We start from the raw sequence: 15874 nt of genomic DNA on the forward strand, positions 1-15874 counted from the left end.
AGCCTGAGTTCCTTTAAATCAAGACTAAAAACACATTTGTTTAGGATTGCCTTCGACTGTTCTAGTTAAACAGTTCAACTAAAACATATTTTCTTTAGTCCAACTGTTTTTTACTTTGTTTTTATTTTTTCCTACTTGCTTTGATTCTGTATTATCTTTCTGTATTTTAATCATGTAAAGCACTTTGCATTGTCTTTGTACTGAACTGTGCTATACAAATACATACATTTGCCTTGCCTTGCTCGTTTCCTTCTACTCCAATATGTACTGGAATCTAAACAATACAACTATCTAACCGATATTTTTATTCTGAATAATATATTTCTAATAGAATGTCCATCCTACTATCTGATCCGTTTATCGTTTCGTACCAGAAGAAAAAGGACCAATCACTGGCTCATCCGTCGGACACATGACAATGGATTATGACGTCAATTTCCTGCGACGAGTGTTTCCGCCAGACATTTCTTTACACGGTCGCTTTTCTCTAATATATATCCACAGTTTTAGGTAAGTAACTATTCGCCTTCATTGATTTTGATTTTGTGTTTATTCAGACTTCATGATTTTAGTGCTAGAATAGGAAACGAGGAGGATAGCGTCGGTTTGTGCGTCCCTTCTTTCCCACACAAGGTCAGGATCCGGTGTTACATGACAGGAACATGTTCAGTCTCAGTTTTTCCTTTTGGAAAACTAAATGAAGAACGTTTCGATGCATACACTTGGAAATCCGCACTAAAATTGATTCAGTTTGTATACCGTGCAAGTCTCCAATCTTACAAGAACTTCATGCTTCCAATACCTCTGTGATGCTAATGTGGAGATCTGGCTCTTTATCATCCAGGACATAAAAGTTGCCATTTACTGAATTCTGAAAGATTCATACAAACTCACATGTCTGATTCCTCACTACAAACCTTTACCATGTTATAATGGGCATTATTATTATTATTATTATTCGATTATCATGCTTCTAGTTAATTAAACGATGTGAACAGCTGCTAATTTCGGATACTGTAGATGATTTCCACTCAGTGGCTCATTCCTCTGATCTAACTATTAATCTGCACTTTGTTCACTGTGTTCTGTTCAAACCTGCTCTGATGCTATTTCAGACAATTTAGGTTTATTTACCCTGTTTAGAAAGCTATTAAATTTCAATAAAAATAATCAAAGAAAACTGCTAATTATTTGTTGAAGTAGTATGTTTATCTAATTGAAAATAAATGAGTGGAAGTGTTTCTCTAGCTTATTTAGCCTTTTTAATCAAAGTCATTCTGCAGTATAATGATCAAGTGATCATCAGTTTTACCTGGAAGAAAAACTGCAACCCTGGCTTGAAATAAATGTTTTGTAGACTTTTATTATCACTCTTAATTTCATTCTGTGGCAGAGCAGTTGGCTTTTTTAAATTTTTTTTATTATTCTGTTGTTTTTTGTGTCTGTTATTTATACTTGTCACATGTAAAGTTAGAAACATATCTAGAAATCTGTCCGAATCTTAACTCACTTCTTTAACAGCTAATTGTCGTTTAATTATGACAAAGATATGGATAATTGTTGCCAGGCTTAATCTATGCCTCAGCTGAAGCAAATCAAAATATGAAATGTAAGATTAATCTTTGTACAGTCAAAGCAGTTAGTGGTGTTAAAAACATTGCATTTACTTCAACCAATTACTCTTTGGAAGAGTTTTTTTTTTTTGCTGCATTAGGAAATGGAATTCTACTTGACATAGTTGCAATGATGATAGTTGAGTCTATTCTATTTCTGTAATTAAAAATCAGCCTGCCCATCCCTTCCTCTTTCCCCAAACATAAATGGGACGTTTTAGTTCACTTTTGCAGGGCCAGTTTTGTCCTCCTCTTCACCTGGGACCGGTAAGCAGGGACAGCAGTCTCAGCAGAGAATCCCAGACCTCCCTCTTCACAGACACTTCCAGCTCTGCCGGGGGAAGCCTAAGACGCTCCCAGGCCAGCTAGGAGACATAGTCCCTCCAGTATGTCTTGGGACCACTTTCCTGGAATGCTTCCTGAGGGTGGCGTCCAGAACAGACGTCTGAGCCATCTCTAATAGAGAGCCCAGCCACACTGGGAGGAAGCTCTTTTCAGCTGCTTGTATCCGGGATCTCGTTCTTAGGGTCACAATCCAGATTTCATGACCATAGGTGAGGGTAAGAATGTAGACAGACAGATAAATTGAGAGCTTTGCCTTTTCACTCAGCTCTCCACGACACATTGGAGAAATGTATCTCTGCATTTAACCCATCCAAGACCATAAGCGCACTGCCCTAACCACTAGGCCCTCATTCCCTCAATGCATGTATGCATTATAGCTGCTGCTGCTGCTCTGATCTATCGATCTCCTTATCTATTCTCCACTAACTCCTGAACAGGACCCCAAGATACTTAAAATCCTCCACATTAGGCAGGGAATCTTCTCCAACCTGAATAGACCAAGCCACCCTTTTCCAGTCCAGAATAAAGGCCTGTGACTTTTAAGAGCCGATTCTCATCCTAGCTGCTTCACACCCAGCTGCTAACCGCCCCTGTGCATCCTGTCAATCAATTTGACTGTATGATCTGGTTGAATTGTCTCTGTAAAGGGCCTTGAGATGACATTTTTTGTGAATTGGTGCTACATAAATAAACTGAATTAAATTGAATTGTCGGTCTTGGAAGGAGGGAGCCAGCCTGCAGAGCCATGTCATCTGCAAAAAGCAGGGATAAGATCTGCCAGTCCCCAAACCAGACCCCTCTGCCCCTTTGCTGTGCCTAGAAATCCTGGACATAAAGATTATAAACAGCACCAGTGACAGAGAGCAGCTCCGGTGGAGTCCAACATACACCAGGTCCAATTTAATGCCTTTTTCCAGTCCATTATCTTTAAATCCAATAGGTGGTTATACGTTAAAATCCCTATAGATCAGTTCTGTGTCAGTTTCTTATACCCTCCATCATATTTGGTCACCCAAATCCCCTTTGATCTCATTAATTTGATTTATCTGAACCAAATCAGGTCGTATTCTCCCTGACAAAATACATTTGAGTTGTTACCAAGTGAATAGCTGAATGATTTATGTATTTTTACACGATCAGATAATGTACTTATTATAGGGATATGGGTTAGTTTGTCCTTTAATCAAAACCAGTTTGAAAATATCTGTTCTTATGAGTTTAATGTACTAGAATGCTTGAAAATGGCTACAACAAACTGGAGTTTGGATGATATTTTGAACCATTTAATAAAATTAATATACAGCTGAAAAATGACGGGAATATGTTCAAGGATGGTATTAATGAAGGATCAAGATATACCCTGTTTTCATTTTATTTAACTGATTAATTAAACACAACAGAAAGAAGTTGGTGGATTCCTGCATCTCGACAAGTCAACTAACTTCAACACAACAAGCCAGATTTAATTTTATTAACTCTGATTTTTACAGCTCTACGGTGGGATGTTGGTTTTTAGATTGTGAGGACTTCTACTCTCTAATCCCACCTCTCTGACCCAATGGCCAACCGCCTGCTAGGCAGATGTGCCCGCCTGATCTGCAAGTCCTCCTCTCAGGCTGTGTCGGCTGTCAGCACTGTCCGCTTCCATCCGCCGTTGGGCGGATCAGTAGAGGTACCAAGGATTAGAAGCTGGCTATGGGTCACTGAGAGGCTGCTCTGTGAAAGCCCTGTAACCAAAGATGAACCTTATCCCAGTGCTCCTCCTCGCACCCAGCTGGATGAGACGATGGAGAAGGCGACAGCTCCAGAGGACATCCTGTCCACCTGGGTAGCATATGGAGGTAATGGTAATCAGGCGGCTGTGGCCCTGATGAAGTGGACTCAGCTAATGCTTAAGACAAAGGGAAAGTTTAAGGGAGACCAAACGGAAATCCTGACAGATTCAAGGCTCATGGATATAATGGACACTCTGTCAAAACAGGTAAGGATTCCTCTGTTTATCACTCCTCCTCTTATATAGTATTTGTGCCAGTTTATATCTGTACATTCTTTTACTCCAGGTGTCGCTGGTGTGGAATGGCAATCTGGTGACCGTTTTAAGGACCCTCTGGATCATGATGATTCCCCCTACCCATCCATTACTGGCTTCAGTCCAGACGGAAATCCTCTGGAGAGTCCGCAGGCTATCCTACAAGCAACTGGGCTTCCTAATAGACTGGGGAGTAGCCAGGAAATCTCCACAAGATGTAGCGATTGTGAACGCTGCCCTAAAACAGATGGAGCTGCGATGGACTGAAATTGCAGATGCTAAAACTGTCAGTGCTTTGTTATCCAAAGGAGAACACATGCCACCTACCTTGATGGATAAACTTGAAGACAAGGTTTCATCTATTTTACTTACATATAATACAAACTGAAATTAATGACAATAAGTTAGAATATAATTGAAAATGAAATTTTATTTAAATGTTTATTACAATTTATATAGAATGAATTTATCATCTGCATAGGGAAAACTAATGACAAATGTTTGTCGCTTTACAAGCTGGCTGTTTGTAGTATTTTGTGCAGAGAATTGTACCATCTTTTAAATTATATTTTAATTTATTAAGAACTGCCTATATCAGTGATGTATCTCGTGACAAATTTGAATCCCATTTCTATTGTTTTTAGGCTTTGGAGCTCTCGGAAAGCTTTTCAGCAGAAGATATTAGGAAGGTCTGTGTAGCTTTGGCAGCACAGAGCCGTAGAAGTGTCCCATTACTCAGGGCTGTGTCTTACCACCTCCTCCAGAAGCCCTCATCTGAGTACACCACTCCATTAATAATGGATCTGGCCTTCGCATTTGGTAAGAACTCTGAAAATTAAATGCTGTCTGTCGTGTTTTAATGTTTGTATATAAATATCTGCTCCTTATGCAGGTAAATGTTTGACCTTTCACATTTAAATTTGGGCCGGGACTTTAACGCATTCATTTCAATTAATAAATTATAAAATTTTACTGCTTTAAAAAAAATATATATGCAATTAATTGCATTTTCTTATATACTAAAATATGGGAGAGAGAGCCTGTTTTAATTCATGAAATCGATGTGCAAATACAATAATGTATCTTTAGATTTTATTAAACTTTATAGTAGGCTAAATGAGACCCTATATGCAGCATGTTGGGTTTTTTTTTACCTAAAATTTCTCTCTGCCCTCTCAGTTCAGCCCTCAGTTTTCCCCCCCTTCACTGAGTTGGAGACAACATGTCCGCTATAAAAAATACTGTGGGGGGAGAAAGGCTCTTAAATGGATGAAGCAAAATGTGCAGAAAAATAAGGATATATTTAGGGCAACAAGTGCGGCAGAAGTGCTAGCATCAGAGCGGAGTGAGAGCAGGATGTCAGGTGATAAACAACAGAGGAAGAGAAGGATGCCTGAATAATCCTAACAGACTGGTAAGAACTAGATGAAGGTGTTAGAAGGAGCAGAATGGATTTAAAAACAAAGAATATAATTTTGTCTTCAAGGAATATTTTCACCATTACAGCAGCATCGGTAATTGATAGGAATACTCTCATAATATAGATTATATTTCTGTCAATTAACAGAGTAGCTCTGCTTAAACATAGTTTTACTCAAGTAAAAGTTGGATTTGTCATTTACAAACATATTTAAGAATAGAAAATGGTTTGGTTAAAAAGGCTGCTCTTTATGAGGTGCCCCCAGGGACATAAATCAGAATTAACTTGCATATACACATATTAAATTACACTCTTCCATATAATATACTGAAAACCTCACACAAACACTAGTAAAAAGCTCTCACATAAACTAGTGAAAACATTTACCTCTTATATAATCTACTCAAAAGCTCTCATACAAAGTAGTGAGAACTGTTCATATAAACTGGTGAAAAGCTTTACCTTTCATACACACTACTAGAAAGCTTTCATATACACTATTAAAAAGCTCTCATATACACTACTAGAACGCTCTCATATACACTATCAGAAAGCTCTCATATACACTATTAGAACGCTCTCATATACACTATTAGAAAGCTCTCATATACACTACTAGAACGCTCTCATATACACTATTAGAAAGCTCTCATATACATTATTAGAAAGCTCTCATATACACTACTAGAAAGCTCTCATATACACTATTAGAACGCTCTCATATACACTATTAGAACGCTCTCATATACACTATTAGAAAGCTCTCATATACACTATTAGAACGCTCTCATATACACTATTAGAAAGCTCTCATATACACTATTAGAAAGCTCTCATATACACTATTAGAACGCTCTCATATACACTACTAGAAAGCTCTCATATACACTACTAGAAAGCTCTCATATACACTACTAGAAAGCTCTCATATACACTATTAGAACGCTCTCATATACACTATTAGAACGCTCTCATATACACTATTAGAAAGCTCTCATATACACTACTAGAACGCTCTCATATACACTATTAGAAAGCTCTCATATACACTATTAGAACGCTCTCATATACACTATTAGAAAGCTCTCATATACACTACTAGAACGCTCTCATATACACTATTAGAAAGCTCTCATATACATTATTAGAAAGCTCTCATATACACTACTAGAAAGCTCTCATATACACTATTAGAACGCTCTCATATACACTATTAGAACGCTCTCATATACACTATTAGAACGCTCTCATATACACTACTAGAACGCTCTCATATACACTATTAGAAAGCTAAAATATATGGTCCCCCTCCTTTAATTTAGGAAAACATTGCTCAAATATCACCGAATTCAGATGGTTTGTTGTTGATGAAGAGAGGAATAAACACAGTTTAAGATTTGCAGTTAAATTAATTTGTTTCCATATTATGGAACTGCTATCAGGCACTTCCCATCATCTTATATCAGTAATAAAAAATTATAAATACAAATTTGGTATTTGGTGACTTGACTTTTATTTCTGTCAGGCTGAAGTGAAAAAACTTGGAAAGAGACTGATTCTCTTGGCGTTTAAAATAACAACACAAAACAGCATAAGAAAACCGCATTTATTTTTTTTATTTTACAATTTTGTAAACAACAGCGGCTGATTAAACTAAATGTCTCAACCTTGTATAATTTTACGACTTTTTATTTAACCAAGAAATGATCCGAAAGGCCTGGGAAATGATCAGATCCGCTTATGTGGCTGCAATGCGCGGCGCGCTCCCGACACAGGTGGAACACATTTTCACATGGGAACAGAATTTCGCACAACACCGGAAAAGGATCTCTGTTGAAGCAAAAACATAAAAAATAAAGTCGAGTAATGCCCATGCTTCTGTGAGTTGTTTAGCGGATAGCTGAGCATGAATCATTAATTTTATTTGATCCATTTTCAGCCGGAGATAGCACAAAATGTACGGAGCTAGCCAGAATGACCTCCGTTTAAAACAACTTCCGGTGTAATGACGGTCCTTCCTGTTTCACTGAAACACCTTCCGTTTCAACTGAAATCCGCTAATAGCTTTTCAGTAGTGTATATGAGAGCTTTCTAGTAGCGTGTATGAGAGCCTTCTAGTAGTGTATATGAGAGCTTTCTAATAGTGTATATGAGAGCGTTCTAATAGTGTATATGAGAGCTTTCTAATGGTGTATATGAGAGCTTTCTAATGGTGTATATGAGAGCTTTCTAATAGTGTATATGAGAGCTTTCTAATAGTGTATATGAGAGCTTTCTAATAGTGTATATGAGAGCTTTCTAATAGTGTATATGAGAGCTTTCTAATAGTGTATATGAGAGCTTTCTAATAGTGTATATGAGAGCTTTCTAATAGTGTATATGAGAGCTTTCTAATAGTGTATATGAGAGCTTTCTAATAGTGTATATGAGAGCTTTCTAGTAGTGTATATGAGAGCTTTCTAATAGTGTATATGAGAGCGTTCTAATAGTGTATATGAGAGCTTTCTAATAGTGTATATGAGAGCTTTCTAATAGTGTATATGAGAGCTTTCTAATAGTGTGTATGAGAGCTTTCTAATAGTGTATATGAGAGCGTTCTAATAGTGTATATGAGAGCTTTCTGATAGTGTATATGAGAGCGTTCTAGTAGTGTATATGAGAGCTTTTTAATAGTGTATATGAAAGCTTTCTAGTAGTGTGTATGAAAGGTAAAGCTTTTCACCAGTTTATATGAACAGTTCTCACTACTTTGTATGAGAGCTTTTGAGTAGATTATATAAGAGATAAATGTTTTCACTAGTTTATGTGAGAGCTTTTTACTAGTGTTTGTGTGAGGTTTTCAGTATATTATATGGAAGAGTGTAATTTAATATGTGTATATGCAAGTTAATTCTGATTTATGTCCCTGGGGGCACCTCATAGCTCTTGTCTACTACATGTGAATTAAATGTTTGAACATGCTTAAAATGAAATAGACACATAATATCATATGCAATCTTAGAATTTTTAAGCTTAAAATAACAAAAGGTTATAAAAATACCAGGATTACACAATTCAGGCAGAACTAATCCCCCTCAAATAAATATAAATAGTTGGATTAAAATCAGTGAATAATAATAACTGTGTCTTACGGATATAAACTTTGTAATTAAGTCAATATTTTAATCACATCCAACATCTATTTAAACTCATATTGTCCCTGAAAACATAAAAAAAGTTGTAAAGATTCATAATGGGTGTAATTTATAGAAGATTGTGCAATATCCTTATAACTAAAAGTCTTATTTTTCTGTTCATTCTTTGTAGGAAAGCTGAATTTCAACCATTCCCAGGTTTTTCAACGAATTGCTGGCGAGTTGCTCCCCAGAGTTCCTGAGCTCATTTCCACTGATGTTACACGCTGTGCCAAGTCATTGGGCTTTCTCAAATGGCTCCACATTCCTCTCTTTGAAGCCTTTGCTGAGGTCAGTTGCCTCTTTTCCAGTTTTTCATCTATTTCTCAGTTTATTTTTTCCCCTCTCTTGTTTCTTACTCACTGTCCTTTGTTTTGTGTCCCCCAGCATTACATAGCAAACAGTGAGAAGTATAGCACCCTCCAGCTCTGCAATCTTCTCATGACGTTTGCCAGACTTGGCTTCCAGCCGAGCAAAGGAGAGGAGTTTTTTAGCAAGGTACTAATGATTTAAGTGGCTGCTGCTCTCTCAGCTGTGGACTGTTGGTTCCACTTACCTGTGTTCTGTGTTTCTCGGTAGGTTCATGTTGTGCTGAAAGAGTCTCTCGCGAGCCTGGAGCCTTTTTTGCAGACGGATGTGGTGTGGTCTCTGTGTATTTTACAGCAGGCCAAGCCTCATTATCTCATCCCTCTGACTCAAACAAGTCATGTTGCCAAGCTATCGGGTAAGATGGTGTTAAGAGCCTTTGTTAAAAATGACAAGCCTTCGGTAGGATCTTAATTTTCCGAAGATTTTTTACTCTAAATTTACGTAAAAAGCTCCTGAAAGGGAGGTAAATTCTGAAATTGTAACTATTTTGGGAAAGATATCAAGAAAACGAAGCTTTATTAAATGATCTTCATGTGCTTCATCTAGGCAGGAGATGATGGTAACAAAACAACTTTGTAAATATGCAATAAGTATCAGTTCACTTACCCCCCCCCCCTCCTTTGCAGTTCAGCCGATTTTTTTTAACACCTTAATTTATTGTCCTGTTTCCTTCATCCCTCTTATATTATGTTTTTTATGTTAAATGCAATTATGATTCTTGTAATAAATGTTAAATAGATGCTCAGGTAGCTAAAAAAGAAAAGCAAACGAATAGTTGATCCCAAAGGAACGTTTAACTCTAGACTTAAGTACAAAAAGATGGTGAATTAAAAAAGAATTGAGGATCACTTCAGGTATCAACTCTGATTTCCAAGTGAAACTAATGTTATTTTTTTAGCCTTTCAATATTCAGTTTCAAATACACTCTGAATTATGTTAGAAACCATATATGCAACCCCCAATACCCACATGAGGCAAGGCCAATAAAAGTAATATTGAACATAGAGAAGTAGAAATCGGTATCCTCTGTGTACCGGAAATTGCATTCGGGGAACATTGGCAGGATTTTTTTTTTCTCTACAAGTCAAAGTATATTAACAAACTCGCCAAATTGTCTTTGCACAAATGAGAAAAAAACCTCCCTATTCTTATCCTGTCACAGAGGGAAGCTGTTGTATTCATGACCCAGTCTTATCATCATGAAACATGTTGTGACCAACTATCCATTTAGATTAATGTTGAATATTTGATTTTTTAAAACCCAATTATGAGTTATTCATTTTTTGTGTAAAGTACGGTAGGTGTGTTTTTCAAAACAAAAGACGGACTGCTTAAAAAGAAAAAAAATTGTCCTTTACCTTGCATATTTCCCAATTTTAAACTATCTGGTATTTTATTGAACGTCTCAAATGAAGTCAAATATCTTGGTCACGTGTTGACAGACCGTATGTCTGATGATGAGGACATTTACCGTCAGGTCCGAATGATATACGCTCAGGCAAATATCCTTGTCCGGATGTTTGGATTCTGTTCTGACGAAGTGAAACTGAACTTGTTCAGATCATATTGCACATCACTGTATACGGCACATTTGTGGTGCAACTTTAAAAAGCCAGTCTTCATAAGTTGAAGGTGGCTTATAATGATGCACTGAGACTTTAGTTAAATAAGCCCAGATGGACCAGTGCCAGTGAATTGTTTATATCTGTTAGTGTCAGGACTTTTATGGCCGTTTTGAGAAAGCTTATGTATAAATTTAATTTTCGTCTAAATGAGTCTGATAATAGAATTATTTTACTGATGACCAATGTCAAATATAGTGCAGTTAAATACTCATCTGTGCTTTGGAGACATTGGTATAATTGCCTCCTGAAGGGTTAGGCACTTTCTCTGTTTTACTCTTATTCTTTTTTATTCTTAGTGTATCTGTTTTCTTTTAATGTGTATAGGACCTTGAGTCTGTAATAATAATAAAAATCAACCAATCAATCATATTATAACATTAGTTGCTAAACACAAATACCTCTGTATTCCAGCTTATGTTATTGAGAAACATTTGATTAAACCTCAATTTCTGCTCCAGAATGTCACCTTATACTGGAAAAAAAGACATTCCCAAAGCTGATATTTCCACACGGGTTATCCATAGATACTTTAGTGTATGAGGAAGAAAAGCTCATATTTAATGGGGGAGATGTAAAGTTGTCTCCACCAAACTAGAGAATGTGGGTAATGTGTTCATGTTTGCACACTCTCATCAGGACTCTAGCTTCAGAGTTTGGGATGCATTAAAACCTAGACTCTTTTTAGGGATCCTGATGAGAATTGTGTTACAGCAGTCTGGTCATGAGGAGGTTCAGTTATGGACCAGCTTTTCGGTATCTGATGGGGAAAGGATAGGGTGGAGTTAAGAGATTTCCTGAGGTGATCGAAGCAGGTCTTGGTGTAAAAATGAACCTCTCCAAGATTGTTTTCCACTGAGGAAATGGAACCAGCAAGCTGATATAAATTAGCTTGTTTAATCAAGCGCTTGATTTCCTGGCTCAAGAGAGATTGTATCTATCAGACATGAGCTAAGGAACAGTTATTCTCTCAGTTTCAAAAAATTGTCTAATTCCTTCAATGCCTCAATAGATGGCAGTATTGCCTTGTAACAGTCCTGCTATAACTTATCTCTGTTGAAGGTTATGATTGTTGAAGAATTATTGGAAGCCATTTCTTTTAATAATGTATTTTGATTCTTCTGTTTGCAGAAGGGAGCCCAGTTCGAGTGGAGAATTATAAACTGAAGCTGCTGCACATTGCTGCCACTCTCCTCTTGGAGCATCCCGGCTCCTCGGACACTGTCCCGTCTCTCAGCGTCCTGTCTGTCCCAGCCACCAGCTCCTCTTTAACGGAGATGCAGAGCAGCCTGCGAGAAGTGTTGCAGAGCTTGGTGGGTGGGAATGAGGGGGCCCTTCGCACAGGTGTCGACACAGTGTTTGGGTGGAGAATTGGTAAGCGGGAGGTTATAAATATGTCCAGTTGAAGACTTTTTGACCTTTTTATAAATTAAATCTTTTTTTACTGATACCTATTATTTTTCTCATTAGATGGAGAGATTGTTGTCGACTGCGACAACAAACCAGTTGACATATCAATGTTAAAAGCCCCTCATCTTCCACATGGAGGAGGTGACCAGGATTTGCCTGCAGGGGCAAGACGGTGAGTCATGGGGGGGAGAATAACTGATTCATTAAAAGGTATCACTTTTACTTTTGTTTCTAAAGTTTTTGCTTTTTCTGTTTCTGTTTTTTTATTTTTTAGGTTAGCTTTTTTAGGATGGGAATTCCCTAATTTTGGCTCTAAGAGCAGAGACCTTCTGGGACGCTTTGTCATGATGAAGAGACATCTTCAGTTGGCTGGTTTCATCCTAGTGGAGGTATGGAAGCTAAGGCAGTATATCCAGTCTCTACTCTAAAGCTGCTAGCAACAATAATCAGGTTTGCTGAGTTGAAGCAGTATTTCATTTTAAAAGGGCAGAGCAAGCAGATCTGTGCTGCTGCATCTGACAGACAGAGAACGTGCATAAAATGGACCAAATGGTTTTCTAGGACTGCATGTAAGGTGGATCTTGCTGCATTCTGTGGTATAAATAGAGCTCCAGCCACAGCTCTGTTTCATGTAGGCCAATCCAAGCTCTGCCCTCCTTCACATCTAGGACAATCTCGTTACTTCCCAGTAGCTTAAATTCCCTCAAAGGTTGGCTGTTTTGCAAGATATTTAAACTTCTATGTCTGAAAATGTCCTCATTATTATTATTTACAAATTTTTGATCATAGAGCCTCTAAATTAAATAAAACTTTGGTGATTTTACCCTGGAGTAATTGTATTAAGTCTCGGTTATATTCTGTTTTATGGTCACTTAAAGAGCTGACTTCCTGAATAGAATTTGTAGTTTATCAAAAGGAAATCTTTCTCAGAAATGAACACTATGATCTAGTTTATTTTATGTAAAGTATTAAAAAAGTATAATTATTCCAATTTCTGTTAAAATGTTAAAAAAGATATAAGTTTTAATATCTTACATTCATCAGTTTTATAACATCACATGAAACTTTAAAAAAGATTTAGTAGTTGAATGATGAGCTATAAAGCGTCAGAATCAGAATTACTTTATTAATCCCTTGCGGGAAATTCTTTTCCTGTAGTGTGCCAACCGAGAAAAGTTAGATTATAAGCATGAGCCTGACACTTGATGTTGATTTGTTCAGCCTCTAGGTCAATAGGGGACAGATTTATTTAGATTTATTGTTTGTGAGAAATTATTACAGTCTGGTTTTCTACTTTATTAGAAATTATTAACATCTACCTGTTGTAGAAGTCCCTATAGGAGTTACTACAATGTTTATTTTCTGTTTTATATCAATAAAGTATTTTTGTATTGAGAACTGAAATACCTCAAAGGAAAAATATAATTAGCATTCATTTTGAGTCTGGTTGGTTTAAAAAGAAACTCAGAAATTTCAGCTAAAATTTTAACTTAATTTACAGGATGTTGTGTAAAACTTCCAAGTCTGACTGAGAGACCCAAGACTTAAGTTGTAATGAACCATGAAGCATACTTTATATAAGTGTATAATCACTGGTGCTTGTCTAATAACAACCCCCCCCATTCTTTTACTGCAAGTACCTAAAATAAAAAGATATCAAATATAAAGAGAAGGTGAGGGTATGTTAAGTCTTAAGCTATTGAAAACCTCCATTTCATCCTCTTTAAGGTGCCATACTATGAGTGGCTGGAGCTGAAGACGGAGTGGCAGAAACTAGCATACCTGAAGGACAAAATGGGGAAGGCTGTGGCGGAGGACATGGCCAAGTGAACCGAGGAACACTTTCAAAGCCTTAGAGCTTTCTCAATCCAGCGGGACCCACAGGGAATGCACACATCCACCCACGTTCACTCTCGGGTTGGAGCAAGATCGCATGTTTTCTCTCTCGTTCCCCTGGCAACATGTGGGGCTTTCCCTGTTTCCATGGTAATGGCGAGTAAAGAGTTTAGGATGAGAAGAGAGGTTGAAATAAACACAACAGAGATATGATCTGATCAAGGACTTTGTCTTTAAATGTATAAGTGGTTTGCTGCAACAGAGGTTCTGGAGTTAAGTAAATTATTTGGATGAAGAATGTAACTATCAGAATATATTATATCTGATGATGTGTCAACTAATAATAAAATACATAGTTTATTACAATTGTTCTAAGTGTTTTTGATTGAATCTAACAGGAAGCTACACATGTATACATGTTAATTCATCATACCCTACTTGTGTTTCAGTATTATAAAATCGTCATTTGAAAAATATCTCTTCAAAGTAAAAAACTCAATTTGAAGCTTTATGAAATTTAAAACACCTAAAGATTATACTTTTTTTTTACAAAGTTGTTGGTTGATATGCATGTTTGTGGGATAGCACAGCCATGGAGAGACGGCGAGAACCAGAGATGAAGAGTGCCGCCCAGAAACCGCTTGCATAACCTCAGGGACAGCAGTGCATTCAGACTTCAGATGCTGTGAGGCAGAGAAAACTTGGATTACCCACAGAACGTCCCTTGAATCAGGACAAAGGCTATATGGTTCTTTTTTTCTTCTATGAAGCTACATTTCTGCAAAATAATTGAGGCATAAATGCTAAAAAGTACTGCAAAAACCTGAGAAACACTTCATTTTGAACCTCCAGAAATGTTTTGTTAAAGGTATGAGTATTTCATGAAGGTTATTAGATTCTATCTATAAAAGCGTCGATCTCTTCTGCTGAACAAGCACTCTGGCCGTGGGAAGTTTTGGGTTGCCATGGAAACTACAGTTGCAGATCCTTTGGCACTAGATATATAAGTCTTTGTATCTCTGCTCCTGCTCTTTACTGCTGCACCATTCCTCTGTTTGTATTTAATCAATCCTGTCTTTATCAAATGGGGAGTGAGAGTGCAAATATTCAGATTCTAATTTACAAATTCACACCAAGACTGGACTTGATTTACTCTGAAGTAGGCTTGTTTTATGCTATGGGTTTATAAAGATTTTAGCGGAAATCTCTGCATTAGCTTTATTTGAAAAAAAGCTGTCGTATGTCAAAAAAAATATACAAGTTAACTTACAGAGCATGTTAAAATAAGAGAACCTTTAGAACCTGTTTAAATCTGTTTAAAACACAAAAACAAATTTATTTTATAAAGCTTATCAAAATCCTACAGGAATTTTATTGAACTAACTTTATAGTGATTCTGGACATAAGGTTATGAACACAATAAAAATAAAGTGTAGTTTAACAAAGAAACTGGTAAACTGGTTTAAAATGTCAAAAATATGGTTTTCTGAGCATTTTGTCCATTTAAGTGAAGGGCTCTAATCGTTTTAGCATTTTCTGTGGTTCTTGCATTGTTTTCAGATGTAGGGAATTTAATTTTAGCAATTCTGAAGTGTGACTAATCTAATTCAGGTGATCCTGTTTGATAAAGATTGACACAAGCCACGAAAGTGGCAATAAAGCATCATTTATGCTTGTTTCACCCCTTTTCAATATAAAACAGCTGGTTTTATAGTTCACCAGAGAGTCTGAAATAATCTAAATATTTTTTTCTGAAATTGTGTAGGTTAGCATATTTTGATGATGATTTTGATGTACATAGGATAAAAAGCAAAGTTCTCTTGATTTGCTAAGATCTTGCTTCCAGAGTAAACATTGTTGACAAGGAAAGTATATTAACAAACATAATCTGAGGAATACAGCAAATGATAAAGTAAATTCAATTTTATAATTGCTGGCTTCAGAATTTGGATGTTGGATTTGGATCAAAATGTGTTAATTTTCATATCCAAGTCTCTTCTTTGAGTAGCTTTTGTATTATATCAAATTATGACTAAATAAGATCAGACAAAGGATGG

The 15874-nt window shown here is 36.7% G+C and overlaps 1 protein-coding gene across 1 annotated transcript; it reads left to right on the plus strand.

The window, feature by feature from the left end:
• Positions 1-406: 406 nt before the first annotated feature.
• tbrg4 (transforming growth factor beta regulator 4) lies at positions 407-14187 on the plus strand. The gene is made up of 11 exons (XM_038273073.1): positions 407-510; positions 3449-3939; positions 4019-4339; positions 4632-4806; positions 8714-8871; positions 8968-9078; positions 9160-9304; positions 11703-11945; positions 12042-12153; positions 12256-12370; positions 13710-14187. Exons 2-11 carry the CDS (start codon positions 3517-3519, stop codon positions 13809-13811), a joined length of 1905 nt encoding a protein of 634 aa, XP_038129001.1. The 5' UTR covers positions 407-510; positions 3449-3516; the 3' UTR covers positions 13812-14187.
• The last annotated feature ends 1687 nt before the right edge of the window (positions 14188-15874 follow it).

Source organism: Cyprinodon tularosa, unplaced genomic scaffold (assembly GCF_016077235.1).
Source record: "Cyprinodon tularosa strain WSP-4 unplaced genomic scaffold, ASM1607723v1 ctg854, whole genome shotgun sequence".
Classification (NCBI taxonomy): Eukaryota; Metazoa; Chordata; class Actinopteri; order Cyprinodontiformes; family Cyprinodontidae; genus Cyprinodon; species Cyprinodon tularosa.

Excerpts from the sequence above, each read along its gene's own strand:
- tbrg4 (XM_038273073.1), top strand. The coding sequence starts at position 3,517 with ATGGCCAACCGCCTGCTAGGCAGATGTGCCCGCCTGATCTGCAAGTCC. Across the intron at positions 4,807-8,713 it reads GGATCTGGCCTTCGCATTTG|GAAAGCTGAATTTCAACCAT; the intron begins GTAAGAACTCTG and ends CATTCTTTGTAG. Across the intron at positions 11,946-12,041 it reads AGTGTTTGGGTGGAGAATTG|ATGGAGAGATTGTTGTCGAC; the intron begins GTAAGCGGGAGG and ends TTTTCTCATTAG.